This window comes from Zootoca vivipara, chromosome 2 (genome assembly GCF_963506605.1).
Source record: "Zootoca vivipara chromosome 2, rZooViv1.1, whole genome shotgun sequence".
In the NCBI taxonomy this organism is placed as follows: domain Eukaryota; kingdom Metazoa; phylum Chordata; class Lepidosauria; order Squamata; family Lacertidae; genus Zootoca; species Zootoca vivipara.
In genome coordinates this window covers 1,016,200-1,038,244 of record NC_083277.1, presented here as the reverse complement: position 1 = coordinate 1,038,244, position 22,045 = coordinate 1,016,200, and the positions used below count along the sequence as shown (strand labels likewise).

Below are 22,045 nucleotides of genomic sequence, written 5' to 3'. Positions count from 1 at the left end.
CCTAATGATCCTGTGATGACACGCACGAAACTTCCTTCCTCTTTCCGGATACTTGAAGGAACGAAGGTTTAGTGGCTTAAAACGCAACAGAAGAAAAGCGCATCTCGCTGTTTCGAGGCTGGAGTCCGAAATTTTCTTTTTTGCAGCCAGAGTAAAGTTTTGGATGGAACGGAGAGATTCCTGTTAAGCTTTTTAGCCCCCCCCCCCGGAAAATCTTGATTCACACGCGACGCAACAACGATGGAGATATCAGAAGAAGCTGAAAAGGCAAAGAGGATCTTGCAGATCTACCGAGAGCTGAGAGAGACCTTGATAATGCTCTTTCCAGGAGTTCCCTGCCTAGCGACCGATGACGCTGCCTCGGCTCGGAGGCGGATTGGACGCTCGCGGGGCGGGGAGGTGGAGTGGGCGGGGCTTGGGCAGGACTTTTCCCCGGGGCTGAGCGGAGAAAGTCCCATTTCGGAGTCTTCAGGGGGCGAAGAAGAGAGAGAGAAGGATGGGGGGCTCCGGCGCTGCGCCTTTGGCCTTTGGGGGGCTCCTGCTGGGGATGGGGGTGCTGGTGGTCTCCGCTTCGGAGGGGCTGCGCGTGGAGGAGCCTCCAGGTGAGCAAAGATTCTGCAATTGGGGGGGGGAGAAGGAAGAGGAGACTCCGCTTAGCGGGACCCCCATCAGTGGGGCTCCTTTGACGATCCCTCCTAGGTGGTCTTCCATGATGTTAATAGTCAGTCCGTAAGTGACTGTGGAGGCCAATTCTGGATCCACACGTCCTTCCACAGTGGGGACATTGGTTTCTGGGTCGGAGTTGATCAAGGTGAGGGTTTGTCAAGCGTGCCTTCCTCCTAGCATGTTTCTCCCTTGGTCCTGAGTTTCAGCGTCTTCAATGCCCATGACACCTTTGGTCAAGGCTGTTCTCCAACTGGAGCCCTCGCAGGCCAGTGTTTCCCAGTTGTCAGTGTTGATACTACATTTTGTTAGATTTGCCTTGAGAGAGTCTTTAAACCAGGGGTCAGCAAACTTTTTCAGCAGGGGGCCGGTCCACTGTCCCCCAGACCTTGTGGGGGTCCGGACTATATTTTGAAAAAATATATAAATGAATTCCTATGCCCCACAAATAACCCAAAGATGCATTTTAAATAAAAGCACACATTCTACTCATGTAAAAACACCAGGCAGGCCCCACAAATAACCCAGAGGTGCATTTTAAATAAAAGAACACATTCTACGCATGTAAAAACATGCTGATTCCCGGACTGTCCGCGGGCCGGATTTAGAAGGCGATTGGGCCACATCCGGCCCCCGGGCCTTAGTTATGGATACCTGCTTTAAACCTCTTTTGTTGACCACCAGCATTACACTTTCTGTTTTTAAGTTAGGACTAGAGTAGTTAATCTGGCATCAGAACACCATGGTTTAGTTCAGCAAAGTAATGTTGAAGAATCCTTGCTTCCTTCCCCACGGGTGATCTTTGCTTCTTCCAGGACACTGGGGGCAAAGGGGCAGGAGGGAAGGGGAAACACCCTCCCCCCTGAAAAAGAGCAGCTCAGGCTTCTTGAACTAGGACGGAGAGAGCATTTATTTATTGCAATTAATTATATCCCACCTTTCAGGATTGAAATCCTACCCCAGCAGCTTACAAATAACAGTCAATTGAATTTTAATAAAATTAGGCTTTATGCCTCATTGACAGCTGAGGGCAGGCAGCCCTAGGGGGCTTTTTTGCAGGGTGGGGCGGGGAGCGTAGCTGAATCTGGCTCTGAGCGCTTCTTCACCTGCCTCTCAAAATCATCCTCATCCTTATATTATTCCATTTATCTCCCACCATTTCCAAGAGATCTCATAACCAATCATTAACTCTACAAATGACTCCACATAACGCATAAATATACCTTTCGTCTGGGCTTCCGGGTTCAGCGCCAGCGTCGATCGGCGGGGCTTCGTCTCGTCTCCGAGACGGCCCGTCTCTGCTAGGAGTGGGGAGGGCAGCGAGAGCGACGCTGCGCCCCTTAGAACCTCGGGAAGGGCGTCCCGAGGGCAATTTGCTCGGCACAGACCCAATCCGGACTCCCCAACTCTTCGGCTAGCTCTAATAAGAGCTCCGGAGCGAGGAGGGTAGAAGTCGCGGGGGCCATTTTGAGCGGCAACGTTATTCTAGCAGGGAGAAGCTTCAAGCCGAAGGCGGAGAGCGCTGGATTCTTCCGAAAATAAAATGATTGGAAAAGACTGTAAGTAACCTCATGATTTGGATTATTATAAAACAATTTGGATCTGGGAGAGAGGGGAGAAAAGAGGAAGCCACCCCCCCCCCACGGCAACAAAAGAGACAGTAAATAGAAACCCGAGGCCATAAACAGAAGATTTACAATTCAAAGGATCCCTCAAAGGCATCAAAGAGAATCTCCCCTTTGATGCAGGGTGAAAAGGGGAGAGAGACTGCGGTTTATGACTGCTCTGCAATAAGAGGTACAGCCTAAGAAAAAAAACCTTTCCACTCGGGAGCCGGCAGCCCAGACAACCCAGTGAGTTGTCAGGATTTATGAGTCAAATTTTACTTCACTTTGTATTTCTGGACTTTGTGGAATCTCTTTTTTGGCTTAAGTGTTTGTGAAATGTGAGTTCGAACTTTATTGTTAATAAGACTTGAAGAATGCAGCCAGCTTGTTAAAATGGAGTCGAAAAATAAACTGTGATCATATTCCACCCCACGTGACAAGTTTTGACCTTGGCAGGACTGAAATATGTCAACAAAAAAGTGTTCCCCTGAGTTCCAGCGGTCTGTTTTGACCTTAATGTGGGAAACAAGAATAGAGTTATGTCAAGAGGAGACACGACGGCAAGAGTTACAGGAAAAATTCCAGGAGGTGATGGCGGAATATGATTTTTTAGGAGATGAAGCTTTGGACACTGAAAAAGATGAATGTGAGAATGACAATGATGGGGAAGGAAAAGAAGAAGATGAGGATTGTGATGATTCAACACAAAATGAAGCACACCACGAAAAAAATGATGACTCTACTCTACAAAAAGTTGGATGGAGTGCCCTGCTTTTGAGGGGGGCACGATTGGTATCATTGGAACTCCAGAACGCCCACAGGGAAGAAGGAAAAAATATGCAGAGAAGAGAAGAAATTCAGGGGTCCTGTATGGTGGCCTGGATGACAAAAGACTGTAAACAGGGGGTGGGGTGAAGGGAAAGTGATGTTGTGATTAAGGATGGATTAACAGGTTTATAACTGGTCTGCTGATTTTGGAATTTGCTGGATTGGGGGGGGAAGCCGGCAATCGGGGATGTAAGGTTAAATTGAGAATAGTTATAGTTTTAAAAGTGAATGGATTTTGGAAAATGTGAAAATATGGAGGCTTATAGAGGGAGAAAAAACAAAAAATTAGGCACGGGAAGAGAAAATGGGAGTTTGATTTCTCAGTGATTTGAATATTAGATGAAAATGTTAACAATTGATTTATAAGTTGTATAAGATGCAAAGGTGTATTTTTATAAAGTAAGAAACTGTTGCAGATGATAAAAAAGGGATGAAAACCGGGGAAGGGGGGGGGAGGGGAAGCCCACAAAATATGGTTTTACAACTATGAATGCAAGAAAATTTTTTTGTTTTGTATTGTTTTTTCTTTTTTCTTTTTTCGCTCTTTCTTTTTTCCCCCCCTTTTTTCTATTTCTATTTTTCTCTTTTTTTTTTTTTGGTATGACAATAGATGGTTGGATGGATGTCCTCCTGCGTACTGCCCTGGTTTGCTGGAGCTCCCTGGTGGCAGGGGGGGGCTTTGGGGTCAGGGGAGGGGGGGGAGGACAGAAACCCAAGCATAAAATGGACCATCTCTGACTGTTCACATACATGGGATACTTCTGTGGCAGGGGAGGACCCATGTGGGTGGGTAGGAAGGAGGTGGAAAAGGGGTTTAAGTATGTACCTTTTTTTTTTTGCTTTTTTGTATTTTGTAAAATTAATAAAAAGTATGTTAAAAAAAAAAATATACCTTTCGTCTGCTCCTTCTCAAAAGTAAGAAACCCAGGCATGGGCGGAGCCAGGATTTTTGTTAGGAGGGGGATTCTCAGGTTGCAAAGTGTTTTTATGTATTTTTATTGATGGGGGGCAACTGCCCCTCCCTGCCTACGCCCATGACGCCGCAGCGAAACTGGGGAACCTGTACCCCCCCTCGCGACAGGACCCCTTTCCCAATCACACACCCCCCCCACCCTGCCTTGGGGGCCGAAATGGGCTCCTGCGTAGATAGGCGTCGCTTCCTGCGCTTTGGCAGGGAAAGAGAAAGTGAAACCGGGTCTCCCGCAAGGGGTGGGGTCTCGTGGGGTGGGGTGGGGAGGGGGCAGTGAAACCCCCTTCAGAGCAGAGAATCCTCTCCCACCCTCCTCGGTATCTCGCCATTTTCCTGGTCTCGCCCCCCCTGTAATTAATTAAAAATTTTTAAAAAGCAGATATCTCGGTTCTGCCCCCCCCCCCAATAAATCCTGGCTACGGCCATGCGGTCCAGGGCCTTGGAGGTTGTGGCCCCCTCTCCACACCGGCCTTTCGCTGTCGCTCTCTCGCTTTCCTTTGGGTGGAGGTGAAGGGGGGGTCTCCCTGCTCAGCCTCCGCCCCCCATGGCATCACGTGACACGAGAGAGAGAGAGAGAGAGAGAGAGAGAGAGAGAGACCATCTCCCCAACTCTCCGCTATCGTGGGAGCTGCGCCCTTAAGGGAACCGGGATCATGAAGCCTCCATCCCCCCCTTTTCATTCTCTCCCCCCCCCCCCGCAGAGCATTTCCTGTACCAGAAGAAGGGCGAGTGCCACTTCTCCAACGGGACGCAGCGGATCCACTACCTACAAAGGCACTTCTTCGACCGGCAGGAGCTCTACTATTTCGACAGCGACCGAGGGAAGGTCGTGGCGGTGGCTGAACTGGGGAAGTCCGACGTCGAGAGATGGAACAAGGACAAGGACCTCCTGCGGGGCTTGATGTCCAGCGTGGATGCCTTTTGCCGGCACAACTACGAGATCCAAGCGCCCATCTTCAAACCGCGGCGCGGTGAGTCCAGAATGGGGGGAGGGGGGCGTCATGGGAAATGGGCCCCCCGGAAGAACCCAAAATGGGGGTCGTGGGGTGGACACGGGACTTTCTCCCTTCCCAGCCCCTGCCGCCCCTCCCAGCCTCTGTCGCCCCTCCTGCTTTTCAGAGAGGAAGAGGGGCCTTTCCTGGTGCCCCCCTCCAGAGGCAGAGTTTCTGTGTCCCTGGAAGCATCACAAACCATTTTGTGTATTGCAATGTGGGTGGGGTCTGCCTTAGTTTAGTTGTTGTTGTTTAGTTGTGTCCGACTCTTTGTGACCCCACGAATAATAAATAATAAATAATTATTTAAATAAGTAATTATTATAATAAATAAATTATTACAATAAATAAATAACAAATAATTATTTAATAATAATTATTTATTATTAATAAATAATTAGCTTAGTTATTTATTATTAATTAAATTTGCATCCCGCCTTATACCTGTAGATCTCAGGACGGCTTGCAACACAAAAATGCAGTATTTGCAATAATAATAATAATAATAATAATAATATTGCTTCTCATCATCATTATCATTATTGTTGTTATTGTTCTTATTATTATTGGCGTTTATACCCTGCCCAGTTTGCAGGGTTTCCCCAGCCACTCTGGGCAGCTCCCAACAGAATTAAAAGCACAATAGAACATCAAACATTCAAAAGTTCCCTAAACTTCATTTCCTGCCTGTGCATTCCCACCATTCCCCCCCCCCCAAAGCCCGACATGGTGTTCTGTCTATGGTTCTCCCACAACAACCCTGTGAGGGAGGCCAGGCTGTGGGGCAGGGGCTGGCCAGGGACACCCAGTGAGCCTCAAGGCCCAGGGGGGATTTGAACCCGGGACACAGGGCAGGACTGGACTACATAAGAGTGGGGGGCTGCAAGGGGGGAAAACACAGCCTTTCATGGAGAGAAGAGAGAGAACATTTCAAGCAGAAACCCTGAACATTTTTAAAGTACAAAATGATGTTATTTTGACATTTTGTTGTTGTTTAGTCATAGAATCATAGAATTATAGAATCATAGAGTTGGAAGAGACCACAAGGGCCATCCAGTCCAACCCCCTGCCAAGCAGGAAACACCATCAAAGCATTCCTGACAGATGGCTGTCAAGCCTCTGCTTAAAGACCTCCAAAGAAGGAGACTCCACCACACTCCTTGGCAGCAAATTCCACTGCCGAACAGCTCTTACTGTCAGGAAGTTCTTCCTAATGTTTAGGTGGAATTTTCTTTCTTGTAGTTTGAATCCGTTGCTCCGTGTCCGCTTCTCTGGAGCAGCAGAAAACAACCTTTCTCCCTCCTTTATATGACATCCTTTTATATATTTGAACATGGTTATCATATCACCCCTTAACCTTCTCTTCTCCAGGCTAAACATACCCAGCTCCCTAAGCCGTTCCTCATAAGGCATCGTTTCCAGGCCTTTGACCATTTTGGTTGCCCTCTTCTGGACACGTTCCAGCTTATCAGTATCCTTCTTGAACTGTGGTGCCCAGAACTGGACACAATACTCCAGGTGAGGTCTGACCAGAGCAGAATACAGTGGTACTATTACTTCCCTTGATCTAGATGCTATACTCCTATTGATGCAGCCCAGAATTGCATTGGCTTTTTTAGCTGCTGCATCACACTGCTGACTCATGTCAAGTTTGTGGTCTACCAAAACTCCTAGATCCTTTTCACATGTACTGCTCTCAAGCCAGGTGTCTCCCATCCTGTATCTGTGCCTTTCATTTTTTTTGCCCAAGTGTAGTACTTTACATTTCTCCTTGTTAAAATTCATCTTGTTTGCTTTGGCCCAGTTGTCTAATCTGTTAAGGTCATTCTGAAGTGTGATCCTGTCCTCTGGGGTGTTAGCCACCCCTCCCAACTTGGTGTCATCTGCAAACTTGCTCAGGATTCCCTCAAGTCGTTTAGTCGTGTCCGACTCTTCGTGACCCCATGGACCAGAGCACGCCAGGCACTCCTGTCTTGCACTACCTCCCGCAGTTTGGTCAAACTCATGTTCGTAGCTTCGAGAACACTGTCCAACCATCTTGTCCTCTGTCGTCCCCTTCTCCTAGTGCCCTCAATCTTTCCCAACATCAGGGTCTTTTCCAAGGATTCTTCTCTTCTCATGAGGTGGCCAAAGTATTGGAGCCTCAGCTTCAGGATCTGTCCTTCCAGTGAGCACTCAGGGCTGATTTCCTTAAGAATGGATAGGTTTGATCTTCTTGCAGTCCATGGGACTCTCAAGAGTCTCCTCCAGCACCACAATTCAAAAGCATCAATTCTTCGACGATCAGCCTTCTTTATGGTCCAGCTCTCACTTCCATACATCACTACTGGGAAAACCATAGCTTTAACTATACGGACCTTTGTCAGCAAGGTGATGTCTCTGCTTTTTAAGATGCTGTCTAGGTTTGTCATTGCTTTTCTCCCAAGAAGCAGGCGTCTTTTAATTTCGTGACTGCTGTCACCATCTGCAGTGATCAAGGAGCCCAAGAAAGTAAAATCTCTCACTGCCTCCATTTCTTCCCCTTCTATTTGCCAGGAGGTGATGGGACCAGTGGCCATGATCTTGGTTTTTTTGATGTTGAGCTTCAGACCATATTTTGCGCTCTCCTCTTTCACCCTCATTAAAAGGTTCTTTAATTCCTCCTCGCTTTCTGCCATCAAGGTTGTGTCATCTGCATATCTGAGGTTGTTGATATTTCTTCCGGCAATCTTAATTCCGGTTTGGGATTCATCTAGTCCAGCCTTTCGCATGATGAATTCTGCATATAAGTTAAATAAGCAGGGAGACAATATACAACCTTGTCGTACTCCTTTCCCAATTTTGAACCAATCAGTTTTGACATTACTCAGTTATTAATTGTGAGATCTTAACCTGTTGTTTCCTGCACACCTGACATGGATGCAGGTAGGGCTGCCGTATGTCCAGTTTTCTGTTTGGGGGGGGGGATAGAAATTAACTCCACAATCTCAAAATCACATACGTTCAGGATTAAATAATAAATATTATTAAAATGGTCCCTTTTCCTTTCCACCCACTCATTACTATTTTCAGCTACCAGGCTCCCCTCCAGCTCCCTCCCCCCACCCCCAGTTCTCCACAGATCATCCCTAAATCAAAATTATATTGAAAGGAAAGTTACTATAATCACTTGGGGGCGGGGGTTGTGGATTTGTATAACATTGGCTCTATATCACACACAAATTGATATGCTGTTTTTCAGTTGGAGTGAAGGGCCCCAAAATAAATTGGTGGTCTCTCTGTCATGCATGAGCGCACACACACACACACACACACAAATGTCTGACAGGTGAAGCTTTTCCAATAATTGCATTTCCACAGGAGAAAAGGGCTTAACCTGTTGAATTTCTGCCTGCCGCTCAGCTCTAAAAGGCACAAGAACATCAGTTGTCCTTGTGCAACTCCCATCATCCCTAGCGAGCAGGACCAGTGGTCAGGGAGGATGGGAATTGTAGTCCAAAAAGAGTTGGCAACCCAAGTTTGGGAAACACTGAGCAGACCATTGTACTGTAAGTTAAGGATACTGTGCAGTGAATTCTGATTAGCATCCTGTCTGCTAGGGAAATAGGAAGGACAAACTCCTGAGATTCTCAGGACTAGGAAATGAGACGGAAAGGATGGAAAGTGCCCTAGGAAGGGAGGGGCATCCCAAGGACCCTCTGGGAATAGCAGTGCCCTGTTTGTGGAATGCCCAGCCCGACCACTGGGGAAACTGGGCTGACTTTGGGTGGGGGGTCAGAGATCCCACTGGTGGGAGTGGGAAGTTGGGGGCTGGGAGCGTAGGATTGACTGACTGTCCGGGGGGGGGGGGGGAAACTAGGTTTTCTGTCACCCGGGGCAAAAACCCAGTTTTGTCACAGACACACACACACACACAAACTCGACATATGTGTTCATAAAGGGCATAAAACGAAATACGCTGGAGAAGAGAGAGTGTCTCCAAATAGTAACATTGTCTGTTTGTGTGTCTGGCTTTCATTCAACCTTAAGCAGATCTCCTCAGAGAGTAGGAGTTCATTTGAGGAATTCTAAGAAATATTATGATTGTATGTTAATAATAATAATAATAATAATAATATAGAAATTGTGAGAGTACGTCCTATTGAACTCTGTGGGGCTTACTTCTGAGTAAAGATGCTTACAATTGCAGTATAAGACTACAGAATCTTTACACAGTTACCTGTGAGTAAGCTCCATTGAATTCAGTGGGACTTCTGAGTAGTAAAGGCATGCAGTTTAAGGCTCTAAAGCAGGCACCCCCAAACTGCGGCCCTCCAGATGTTTTGGCCTACAACTCCCGTGATCCCTACCTAACAGGACCAGTGGTCAGGGATGATGGGAATTGTAATCCAAAACATCTGGAGGGCCGAAGTTTGGGGATGTCTGCTCTAAAGAATAAAACAAAAGAATAAATACTCCACAAGTTTCCTTCAAAAATTGCTGGCTGCTGAACCATTGCAAACACAGTGGGACCTCGGGTTAAGAACTTAATTCGTTCCGGAGGTCCGTTCTTAACCTGAAACAGTTCTTAACCTGAAGACAGTAACACTTTAGCTAATGGGGCTTCCCACTGCCGCCGGAGCACGATTTCTGTTCTCATCCTGAAGCAAAGTTCTTAACCAGAGGTACTATTTCTGGGTTAGTGGAGTCTGTAACCTGAAGTGTCTGTAACCTGAAGCGTCTGTAACCCAAGGCACCACTGTAAAGAATTTAAAGTGGATTGTCTACATTTTCCTTCCAAATTACAGGAAGGGATTAATACAAAGAGCTTCGTATCTCAGCATCACAGTTCATTCATTGCAGGTATTTTATTTTCAGTATAAAGAGGACTCAGTTTTTGTAGCTGATTGTAGGCAGCAGTGCCCTCTTTGTGTATTCACATGGTGTAAACATGTATGTTGTCCTCTAGAGAGATACACACACACACACACACACACACACACACACACACACACACACTGAACACAAAAGCAAGCAAGACTCCAGAAGGGCAGGAGGGGGTGTTCTGATCTCTTCGCCACTTGTAATTGATCTCTCGGAAGATGAGGGAAGCAAAAGAAGAAGAAGAAAGAAAACTTTTCCCTTTCAGCTTTGCAACCTTCTCCAGGGTTCCTCTTTCGCACACAGTTCCAAGAACAGACAGGGGAAAAGGGGAAGGAGGATCGTTTTTGCAGATACTGGACCTAATGGTCAGGGGTCCCTTTACCTTTACAGTGCTTTTAAATTCTGGAGCCACCAGGAGGGGCTACAGTTGGAGGAAGCTGAGCCCCTCTGAGTGGCTGAGACTCTGGGTAGCCCCCCCTCCCCAACTACGGCCCTGGAGTGTCTAGTGGGATGGTGGGAGAGGATCCCTCGTTCCCCTCTCCCCCCTCACTTGAAGCCTCCAGGTCCCTCCCTGCCTAAATCTCTGACCTTCCTTCCCAATCTCCCTTGCCTCCCTCCCACAGTCCAGCCCAAGGTGAAGATCACCCCCACAAACAACGAGGAATCTTCACCCCACAACACTATGCTGATTTGCAAAGTGAACCGCTTCTTTCCTGCGGAGATCGAGATCAAGTGGTTCAGGAACGGGAAGGAAGAGCCCAAAGTGTGGACCACGGAACTCATCCGGAACGGGGACTGGACCTTCCAGATTGAGGTGATGCTGGAGACAACGCCGGAACGTGGAGACGTCTACACCTGCCAGGTGGAGCACGCCAGCTTCGAAGGCCCCGTCACGGTGCAATGGGGTAGGACGCCTTCCCAGCCCTGACCCAGGGGGACATTCCTGGGGGACTAGATGGGTCAAGGTTGCTCCCCCCCCAGGCCTGCCTTTCCTCACTCACGTCTTTTTCTTCCTTCAGAGCCACAGTCGGACTCTGCCAGGAGCAAGATGTGGACGGGGATTGTGGGGATTGTGCTGGGGCTGGTCTTTGGGGCCACTGGACTCGCCCTTTACCTGAAGAACAAGAAAGGTGAGGGTGGGGTGCCAGGGGGAGAGGGAGGGTGGGGTGGGGGGGCTGGATTGGGCCCCAGGCTCCCCTCCTCTTCTTAGGCAGAGGGTCTTCAGAGGGTTCTGTGTCTTCTCCACTCCTAGGAAGTCCCTCTTGGTGTCTCAAATTTAGCCCGAATCACTTGCTAGATCTATAGTGGGTCTTACCTGAGGCTCTTTCCATCTTTTTACACTGTAAAGAAACTGAATACTTCTGAATTTAGATGGCTTTGGTCTTTCAGGACTGCTATTCTAAGCTCCTCCTGTCTTCCCTGAAGTGCTCCTAAGAGCAAGGCTCTCTCTCCACACAGAGCAAAGGGCCTTTGAGCCACCCGCAGCCAGGATCCCATCGCCTCACTTGGACCTCTTCCTCATTTGCATGAATTACTTTGTGTGAATTAATTAATAACTGGGCAAGGCTGAGCACCCCCATAGGATGCAGCCTAAGGAGCGTTGTGCGGTTTGTGGGGGGCATTGGGGGATGGGGGGAGAAGAGCAGATTGCAAAACATCCCCTGGTGTCCTTTCTGTGTTGGGAAAGAAATATTCATTTCCATATAATGAATCGTCTTTAACCCCTCATATTCTGTTTTGCAGGGGGAGGGGGAAAACAGTTCTTAGTTGTGCCTTGAGTGCATTATCTTGATATTGGGGGCTGGGGGGGTGTTCTCAGGGGGTCTATTTGGGGTTATATTTGATGCTGACCAAGTATTGCTCTGTCTGTTGTTTTTTCCCCTCCCAGGGAGAGCTGTTCCTCAGCCTGCAGGTAACTTTCCTTCCTCCTCCTCTTCCTCTTCCTCCTCCTCCTGCCTCTTCCTTCCCCCACCCCTTCTCCCAGCTGCTTAGGTTGTCCCCCTTGCTTGCTTTTCATACAACCGGGGGTGGAGGATGGTTCTGATTGTACCCCCCCCCAAATATGTACACGCTCTCCTGGAAGTGGGTCTGCAGGAGAATTCCCCACCTGGGAGTCCGTCATGGAAAGCTCACTTTCAGGGGCCAAGTGCGGAGACCAGAGCTTTTTTCCCCTGCCCACTTTCCAAGGGTGGGGAACCTTTTCAACCCCAAAGGGCTGCATTCTCTCCTGGGCCACCAATGGGGGTGGGACGTGCAACTTTTGGGCGTGTCCCCAGGCAAAAGTGGGTGGAGCAATGCACACAAATATCCCCTTTCCACAATAGACTACTTTCTAACCAGTGTGGTGTAGTGGTTAAGAGCGGTAGACTCGTAATCTGGGGAACCGGGTTTGCGTCTCCGCTCTTCCACATGCAGCTGCTGGGTGACCCTGGGCTAGTCACATTTCTTTGAAGTCTCTCAGCCCCACCCACCTCACAGAGTGTTTGTTGTGGGGGAGGAAGGGAAAGGAGAATGTTAGCCGCTTTGAGACTCCTTAAAGTGGGATAGCAAATCCAAACTCTTCTTCTCTCCATTCTTCATCCAAGTAAGCAAGAGCATCCCAGGGAGGTGGAAACACTTGAGGAGGGTTCAAAGCAGGGACAGGAGTTTTCCTAGGTACCAAAGAGAGAGTCCTGGGGGGCCCCTTTGGCCCAAAGTCCTGGGATTCCCCACCCCTCTTCTAAGCCAGCCAAGCCTCGCCTGCCAGACCCATAACCTCCAACTCCCACCCACCCCAGCCAGCATGGCCAATGGTTAGAGGTCACAATGGGAACTGTCGTTTGGAATGCCTGCTGGTCACTCTATTTGAGCGTCCCCCAAATCCTGCCAGGGATTCACCTCCCTTGTCTCTCTCTTTTCTCTCTGCCTGCAGGACTCATCAGTTAGACTTTGCTGCTCCCTCGGGATCCCAGGATGTGGAGAATTCCTTCCTGCAAGTTGCCCTCTGCCCTCGCTCAGTGGATGGGAGCTTTTCATTGGTTGCTTTTCATTGCTGCTTTTCCTGGGTGCCCCTTGAGGTTTCCATTGCTCTTTCATTTGGCAGATTGGCAGTTATCCTAGCTTGACCTCGCTTTATTTGCATGTCTCTATTGGAGACTCTGGGCTCTGAATCTCCCCGAGAAGCCTGAGCTTGACCCTTAAAGCAACGATGAATCCAGTCAGACTGTCAGGACTGAATGTTAGTTCTTAAACCCCTGATATAGGGAGCCTCATAAAATCTGACTCACTTTTTTGGGGGTATATTTTTTAATTAAATTTTCTTTTTTACATTTTAGAATATTCCTTTAAACAACCTTAAAATATAAATGACTTCCCTTCTTCTCTTTCCATGGTTCATTTTTGCATACCATAAATCCCTGCAAGTGTACACAATTTCCCCCCATATATTCAATAAACATTTTCCAATCTTCTCTAAACGTATGTTTTTCTTGTTCTCTTATTCTATACAGTATGTTAAATCTGCAAGCTCAACATAGTCCATCAGCTTACATTGCCGTTCTTCTTTAGTTGGGACCGCACTCATTTTCCATTTTTTGGAGTAACAAAACAAAAGCACGTCAAAGTGCAAGTAGATAAATAGGTGCCGCTCCAGCGGGAAGGTAAACGGCGTTTCCATGCGCTGCTCTGGTTCGCCAGAAGCGGCTTTGTCATGCTGGCCACATGACCCAGAAGCTGTACGCTGGCTCCCTTGGCCAATAATGCGAGATGAGCCCCGCAACCCGAGTCGTCCGCAAATGGACCTAATGGTCAGGGGTCCCTTTACCTTTACCTTAATATGGAACTTTAAATGGTTGTAACCCACCCTGGGTAATAAATGTAGTGGTAGTTAACTAGAACAACAACAGAAAATCTCAAGGCACACATCGACCTCAAGAAACGCAAAGGATCCTATTTGAATTTTCAGAGGCCCCCCCCCTTTGCATAACGAAGGACACACACATTACAACACTGTGATTAAAAAAGAAACATACAAACATGGACACATCCCATCAGCACTTGCCTCAAACTGGTTCATCTAGATTAAAATTTAAACACAAATTATTCTCCTTGCTTTGAGTCCCATCCTGCAAGTTCATTCATAAACCAACCCTATATATTGTTTCTATGGCAACAGAAGAGAATAAAATGACTCTTACTCACACTTAATCTAACCTCAATCGCAAGGGCTCCTGACTATGCAATGTGGACTGTAAATCTGCTAACTGTTCTATCCTGTTTCCTCTTTTTGTGTTTTTTACCAGTTCTTGAGCCAATAACTCATGCAGTGACCACTCATAATGAGCAAATTTATTCTGTTATTTTTGTGATCTACAAATTGGTCAATTTATTTGAACCTTGTTTTTTCCTATGGTCCTTGTTTATAACAGAGAAGAAGGGGGAGGAAGCTCCCTTCCTTGGGGGTATTCCTCCCCCTTGGGCACCCTCCCCCTGCAGCCCTGGGACCCCCACTTCTCCCCCAGGCACCCCAAGGGGGAAGAGAGAGGAGACTCACTGGATCCTAGGAGGGGGCACCGAGGCAGCCTTGGCAGAGGACAAAGGGGGAGGGGCTTCTGCTCTGGAGGACCTGGGACTCCCGCCCCCACTTCCTGGCCTCTCTAGCGGATTTCTTCTCATTGGCCCTGATCTCTGTTCATATCTCTCGCTTTTGAAGCTTCTCTCTGCTCCTATAGAAAGGCATGCCCCTCCCCCCCTCCCCCAAGATGAAGCAGCGCCTGGAAGATGCAAAGGAAGGGCAGAGCTGCAGACCTCCTGGAAACTCTCCCCCTCCCTGGCTTGGCAGAGAGGAATGGGGGGCAGGACTCCCTGGCTTGGGGGTCTCCTCCCAGCATGCATTAGCTGAACAGCCCCCCCCCAATGCATCCTTCCCTTGCAGCCCTGGAACCCACTTTCTGCCCAGTGCACAGAGGTGGAGCTGGTGTACCCAGGAGGGGGGGCACGTGTTGCCCATGGGGGTGGTGCAGCAAGCATGGCAGGGTGACAATATCACACCCCCCCAAGGGATGACACCCAGGGCGGCCCATACCTCCTGTATTCTGCTCTGGTCAGACCTCACCTGGAGTACTGTGTCCAGTTCTGGGCACCACAGTTCAAGAAGGATACTGATAAGCTGGAACGTGTCCAGAAGAGGGCAACCAAAATGGTCAAAGGCCTGGAAACGATGCCTTATGAGGAACGGCTTAGGGAGCTGGGTATGTTTAGCCCGGAGAAGAGAAGGTTAAGGGGTGATATGATCGCCATGTTCAAATATATGAAAGGATGCCATATAGAGGAGGGTGAAAGGTTGTTTTCTGCTGCTCCAGAGAAGCGGACACGGAGCAATGGATTCAAACTACAAGAAAGAAGATTCCACCTAAACATTAGGAAGAACTTCCTGACAGTAAGAGCTGTTTGGCAGTGGAATTTGCTGCCAAGGAGTGTGGTGGAGTCTCCTTCTTTGGAGGTCTTTAAGCAGAGGCTTGACAGGCATATGCCAAGAATGCTTTGATGGTGTTTCCTGCTTGGCAGAGGGTTGGACTGGATGGCCCCTGTGGTCTCTTCCAACTCTAGGATTCTATGACTAACCAGGTCTCAATGAACTTGGGGCGGAGGGAGGGGATTTCTGGAGGACCATGCCCTACACACACCCTCACTTCCTGCCCTCTCTAGAAATCCAGATCTTCTACAAAAAGAACAGAGGGAACCTATGTGGACTAAGGGGTTAAAATTTACATCTTGTTATGATCTCAAAGAGATTTTTTTTTTATAAAACAGTGTATTGTTGGAATTTAACTCCTGACAAACTACAGTATTGAAAATGTATAAATACGTTTCAAATGTTTTCTTGAAATGCCAAGAACACAAAGGGACATTTTTATCATGCTGGGTGGGCATGTCAAAAGGCTAAATATATATATATATTGGATTCGAATACATACATTGATACAGCAGGTTTTTAAAGTTAATATTAATCATCATCATCATTTCTTATTTGTATGCCGCCTTTCCATAGTTAAAACAATGCTCAAGGTGGCTTACAACATGACAAGATTTAGATAATTGCCAACATTACAGAAGTCACAAACAATAAATAAAACATATCAAAAAGTATACAACCAAATGGAAAACAATTTCCACATAAATCATAAAATCACAATTTAAATGACACAGATAAAAAATAAAAGCAATTTTTTATAAAAACAAACACAACAAATGTTCAGTTGAAGGCAGAACACTTTCTGGACACACTATTAGAAAATGATTATGGAAGATGACTTCAATAAATAATTACAGCAGCAAGATTGCTATCATGTTTACTTGGAGAAAGTGGTTTTCAAATCTGGAGAAGAGCAAAACTTCACAAGGTTAGAACCAACAATATGTGGGACACAAGGCCTCCTGTGAAATGGGTCGCAAGGCCTTGGCTGGAGAGTCTGCCACCCATAGTGGTTTCAAGAGTACCTCATTTGTTGTGCTGGGCTTAGTTTCTGTTATCACTGGGGAGGAAGCAGAACAGGGTCACCTGCTTGAGGAATATACGTGAGACTTACAAAAATGTGCCCCTAGTCAAGATCTGGTGCCGGATTGCTGAATGAGAAGAACATTCTTCCAATCGTTGCCTCTATACCAGGGGTGGCCAACTCCCAAGAGACTGTGATCTACTTACAGAGTTAAAAACTGGCAGTGGCCTACCCCCTTTTTTGGGGTTCAGGTCAAAGTTGTTGAGCTTTTTTAGGGAGGGGGAAAGCTCCATTTTTGGGGTTGCAGGGCAAAAAATCGAGCTTTTATTAGGGGAGCCAAAGTTGTCAATCTTTGGGAGGAGCCAGTGATCTACCAGTGCTCTACCACAGACGTCCAGTGATCTACTGGTAGGTCAGGACCCACCTGTTGGACGTACCTGCTCTATACAAATCAAAGTCTTAAAATAATACACATCCATTACTACCATATGTTTCTCTTCACTGTAAATCGTTCGATGGGATGTGAAACTTGTGCCCTTACTGAAGCTCTTTCCACATTCCAAGCACTAATATAGCTTCACCCTGCCATGAGGGCATTAGGAAGAAAGAACTTCCTGACAGTAAGAGCTGTTCGACAGTGGAATTTGCTGCCAAGAAGTGTGGTGGAGTCTCCTTCTTTGGAGGTCTTTAAGCAGAGGCTTGACAGGCATATGTCAAGAATGCTTTGGTGGTGTTTCCTGCTTAGCAGGGGATTGGACTGGATGGCCCTTGTGGTCTCTTCCAACTCTATGATTCTATGAGTTTTTTTATTGGGTGTGAGATTTTTCTTCCGAATTAAACTCTTTCCACATTATTGGCACGGAATAGTTTCTCCCCACATGACCCATTGTGATGTTGATGGACGTATGGGGCTTTATTAAAGCCTTTCCCACATTTAAAACCCTGATATGCTTTCGCCCTGTATGAACTGTTTGGTGGGAAGCTAGATTCCGGTTGAAGGTGAAGCTGTTTCCACATTTATAGCATTAAAATGGTTCCTCCCCGTGTGAATTTTTTCATGTAAATTGAGACTATCCTTCCGACTGAAGCTCTTTCCACATTCCAAGCACTGATAGGGTTTCTGCCCTGTATGAATTCTTTGATGCAGAATGAGACCTGCCCGCCTTGTGAAGCTCTTTCCACACTCTTGGCATTGAAATGGTATCTCCCCACTGTGAATTATTTGATGGGAAGCGAGACCTTCTTTCCAACTGAAGCTTTTCCCACATTCCAGGCACTGATATGGTTTCTCCCCTGTATGAATTCTTTGATGGGAAGTGAGTTGGGTGCTCTGAATGAAGCTTTTCCCACATTCCGAGCACTGATAGGGTTTCTCCCCTGTATGAATCATCTGATGGGAAGTGAGATGGGAACTCTGACTGAAGCGCTTTCCACAATCTGAGCACTGATAGGGTTTCTCCCCACTGTGAATTCTCTGATGTTGACGGAGGTTTGTGATTTTATTAAAACTCTTTCCACATTCCAAGCATTGATATGGTTTCTCCCCTGTATGAATTTTTTGATGGGATGTGAGACTTCCCTTCTGGCTGAATCTCTGTCCACATTCCAAGCACTCATATGGTTTTTCTCCTGTATGAATTATCTGATGGGAAGTGAGCTTTGCCCCCTGACTGAAGCTCTTTCCACACTCTGAGCACTGATATGGTTTCTCCCCTGTATGAATTATTTGATGAGAAGTGAGATTGGCCCTATGGCTGAAGCTCTTCCCACATTCCAAGCACTGATGTGGTTTCTCCCCTGTATGAATTTTTTGATGGGAAGTGAGACTGGCTCTCTGATTGAAGCTCTTTCCACACTCTGAGCACTGATATGGTTTCTCCCCTGTATGAACTCTCTGATGGTAAGTGAGACTGACCTTATGACTGAAGCTCTTTCCGCATTCTTCACATTTAAATGGTTTCTCTCCGGTATGAATTATTTGATGGGAAGTGAGATGGGAGTTCCGACAGAACCCCTTTCCACATTCCAAGCATTGAAATGGTTTTTGCCCTGTATGAATTCTTTGATGGAGCATGAGACCTGTCCTTTGTGTAAAGCTCTTTCCACACTCTGGGCATCGAAATGGTTTCTCTCCACTGTGAATTACTTGATGAGAAGTGAGACTTACCTTCTGGCTGAAGCTCTGTCCACATTCCCAGCACTGATACGGTTTCTCCCCTGTATGAATTCTCTGATGGGACGTGAGAATTGTCCTCTGACTGAAGCTCTTTCCACATTCCAAGCACTGATAGGGTTTCTCCCCCGTATGAATTCTCTGATGGGATGTGAGACTCCTCTTGAACTTGAAGCTCTTTCCACATTCAAAGCAATGATAAGGTTTATCCTTTGTATGAATTTTTTTATGGGAATTGAGAGTTTCCTTCTGATGGAATTTCTTTCCGCATTCCAAGCACTGATGTGGTTTCTCCCCTGTATGAATTCTTTGATGGGAAGTGAGACTCTCCTTCCGACTGAAGTTCTTTCCACATTCCAAGCATTGATAGGGCTTCTCCCCTGTGTGAATTATTTGGTGGGCTGTGAGATGGGCCCTCTGACTAAAGCACTTTCCACATTCTAAACACTGATAGGGTTTCTCCCCTGTATGAATTATTTGGTGGACTGTGAGATGGGCCCTATGACTGAAGCTCTTTCCACATTCTAAGCACTGATAGGGTTTCTCCCCTGTATGAATTCTTTGATGGGAAGTGAGATAGGTGCTTACACTGAAACTCTTCCCACATTCTAAGCACTGATAGGGTTTCTCCCCACTGTGAGTTCTTTGATGGGCCGTGAATTTTGTACTTTGACTGAAGCTCTTTCCACACTCTTGGCATTTAAATGGTTTCTCCCCACGATGAATACTTTTATGTCGATGAAAGTTTGTGCTTGTATTAAAGCTCTTTCCACATTCTAAGCACTTATAGGGTTTCTCTCCTGTATGAATTCTTTGATGGGAAGAGAGAGTGGCGCTGTGACTGAAACTCTTTCCACATTCCAGACACTGATATGGTTTCTTCCCTGTATGAATAATTTGATGGCCCATGAGATGGGCGCTCCGACTGAAGCCCTTTCCACACTCCTGGCATTTAAATGGTTTCTCCCCAAGATGAATATTTTGATGTCGATGAAAATTTGCACTTGCATTAAAGCTCTTTCCACATTCCAAGCACTGATAAGGTTTTTCTCCTGTATGAATTCTTTGATGGGTCTTTAAGTTGGTCCTCTGACTGAAGCTCTTTCCACACTCCAAGCACTGATAGGGTTTCTCTCCTGTATGAATTCTTTGATGAGAAGTGAGAGTGGCACTGTGACTGAAGCTCTTCCCACATTCTGGGCAATGATAGCCTTTCTTCCCACTGTGAGTTCTTTGATGGGAATGGCAGCTCTGACCGGAGCTCTCTCCACAATCCCAATATTGATATGGCTTCTCCACTGTGTTGATTCTCTTGTGGTCTCCTTCATTCTTCAATTCCAATCCATCACCACCTACAATGAAGAGAGAAACTAATTAGATCCTCAGGAAGAAACGGAGCCCCCAGTTATTGAACAATGCTAATGAACGTTTGTGAAAGAGGAAGAACGGAAGACGTCAGGTCTTTCTACAGCTGCGGGAGGCAGTGGAAGACAGGAGTGCCTGGCGTGCTCTGGTCCAGGGGGACACACAGAGTCGGACACGACTAAACAACAACAATGAACTTTTGTGAAATAGAAAGAATGGAAAACATGCTGGTCACGGCCTTTGTTGATCAGCATTCACAGACATATTTGTGGGAACCAGAGGTTCAAAAAGCCTGGCTCTTTTCTAGGACGGATTTTGTTTGCCACAATCATGAAATCCACTCCAATTCTAACATTGGTCTTCTCTTTCAAAAACGGGCAGAAGCAAAAACAAACCCAATAAGCTGACAGAAGTTACCTCAACTTCCCTAATAACTCTGCAGTCTGCATTTAAGTAGACCTGGTTATATAATAATAATAATATTTTTTTATTTGTACCCCGCCCATCTGGCTGAGTCTCCCCAACCACTCTGGGCGGCTTCCAGTCGAATACCAAAACAATACAGCAATAGCACAATTACAAAAGTCACAAACAATACATAAACCTCATCAAAAAATACACAACCGAATAGAAAACAATTTCGACATAAATCAAAATCTAAAACTAAGATTACATCCTTAATACAGTTTAAAATAACATAGGTAAAAAATAACAGGAATTTAAACAAAAACAAAACAAAACAAAATGGAGCCCTCTCTGCCCAGCAGCAGCAGCGGCAACAGTCCTTTATAAAGCCCATCAGGCCCCGCCCTGGGCCAGGTGGTGAGTGGCAGGACTGGGGCCTCCAGGCGCTGAGCAGGGGAGTTCAGACCACCCTGGTCATTCTGTTAAAAGCCATACCTTCCTGCCTCTCTCCACCTGGCCCAGGGCGGGGCCCGACAGACCTCATAAAAACTGCTGCGGCGGCTGCTGCTCAGCAAGGACTGGGGTATTTGGGGGGGGGAATTGTTGGGTGTTTTTGCTGTTTTATTTTTATGTGGAAATCGTTCAGTTTCAATGTGTGTAGTTTCTATGACTACTTTGATATATTTGTAATTATAATTATGTAATTATGTAAATTATCTTTACATATTGTAAGCCGCCTTGAGCATTGTTTTAACTGTGGAAAGGCAGCATACAAATAAAAAGATGGTGATGATGAGAACATCTGGAGAAAGAATATTAACAGAGTAAATCCCTCCATTTGGGGTTCACGGTGGGGATATTGGAATTCCAGACACTTGCTGAGCTCCATCAAAATATTGGTGATTCATCACATAGAGATACGCATGGAATTTCAAAACAGATATTATGATCCAGCAGGGAGCCTTACCGAGAGAGTCCAGGATCCCACGATTCTCCTCCATGACTTCCTTATGCAGAGCTCTCTGGTCAGGATCCAGCAACACCCATTCCTCGTCTGAGAAACAAACAGCGACATCTTCAAAACACACTGGACCCTAAAAGAAAGAGGGAAATGTCCTCCTCTTAGACAACATAAAGATGCTCTACACCCCATTGCTCTGTGGTTGTCATGTTTGAATGGGATTGTTTTGTGCACATTTTAATTATGGATGCTTGTTTTAACATCTTAGTGGAACTCTTTTATTGTGTGTTTTAATGATGAGTATTCATCCTTGTGGGGTGTGTGGGGTGATAGTACCCTTGGTGGGGGACACACCCTGCTCCTTCTGGGGTAGTTAGTCCACCTTTGGCCCCCATCCTACACTCTGCTCTCACCTGTGGCTCCTGGAATCTGTCAGCATGAGATAGCAGCCACAATCTGTCAACGGCTTTGACTGGCCAGCTAAACCAGTTGAGACGAGCCAACAAGTCTCTAACCCTCAGTAAGATAGCAATGTGTCTTGCATGTGAAGATAGGCTTTGACAGATTGAGCGGATGAGACCAAGATGATGGTGGCTTCTGCATGTGTTTGTAGGAGGAAGAGAGGAGCAGATGGGGCTTGCCAACCTGGGAAGGGAACCCAACTGAGAGAAGGAAAACTTTGATCCTAAACCTCCTCTGCCTTGCAGGATCTCTTCAGGAGAAGAAAAGGCTAAGGCGTAAAACCTATACAAATCTGGAGTGT

At 46.6% G+C, this 22,045-nt stretch overlaps 2 protein-coding genes across 2 annotated transcripts; one reads left to right on the top strand and one right to left on the bottom strand.

The window, feature by feature from the left end:
• The first annotated feature begins 440 nt into the window (after window positions 1-440).
• LOC118081368 (H-2 class II histocompatibility antigen, E-S beta chain) lies at window positions 441-13,352 on the top strand. Its single transcript, XM_035107860.2, has 6 exons — window positions 441-602; window positions 4,770-5,039; window positions 10,526-10,807; window positions 10,922-11,032; window positions 11,791-11,814; window positions 12,814-13,352. The coding sequence occupies exons 1-6, from the start codon at window positions 497-499 to the stop codon at window positions 12,825-12,827; spliced, it is 807 nt and encodes a 268-aa protein (XP_034963751.2). The 5' UTR covers window positions 441-496; the 3' UTR covers window positions 12,828-13,352.
• Window positions 13,353-15,218: 1,866 nt separating this feature from the next.
• LOC132591673 (zinc finger protein 850-like) lies at window positions 15,219-22,034 on the bottom strand. Its single transcript, XM_060271122.1, has 2 exons — window positions 21,289-22,034; window positions 15,219-19,903 (listed from the first exon to the last, which is right to left on the bottom strand). Exons 1-2 carry the CDS (start codon window positions 21,320-21,322, stop codon window positions 17,361-17,363), a joined length of 2,577 nt encoding a protein of 858 aa, XP_060127105.1. The 5' UTR covers window positions 21,323-22,034; the 3' UTR covers window positions 15,219-17,360.
• Window positions 22,035-22,045: the final 11 nt, after the last annotated feature.

Excerpts from the sequence above, each read along its gene's own strand:
- LOC118081368 (XM_035107860.2), top strand. The coding sequence starts at position 497 with ATGGGGGGCTCCGGCGCTGCGCCTTTGGCCTTTGGGGGGCTCCTGCTG. Across the intron at positions 603-4,769 it reads GCGCGTGGAGGAGCCTCCAG|AGCATTTCCTGTACCAGAAG; the intron begins GTGAGCAAAGAT and ends CCCCCCCCGCAG. Across the intron at positions 5,040-10,525 it reads CATCTTCAAACCGCGGCGCG|TCCAGCCCAAGGTGAAGATC; the intron begins GTGAGTCCAGAA and ends TCCCTCCCACAG.
- LOC132591673 (XM_060271122.1), bottom strand. The coding sequence starts at position 21,322 with ATGGAGGAGAATCGTGGGATCCTGGACTCTCTCG. Across the intron at positions 19,904-21,288 it reads TGGGATCCTGGACTCTCTCG|GTGGTGATGGATTGGAATTG; the intron begins GTAAGGCTCCCT and ends TCTTCATTGTAG.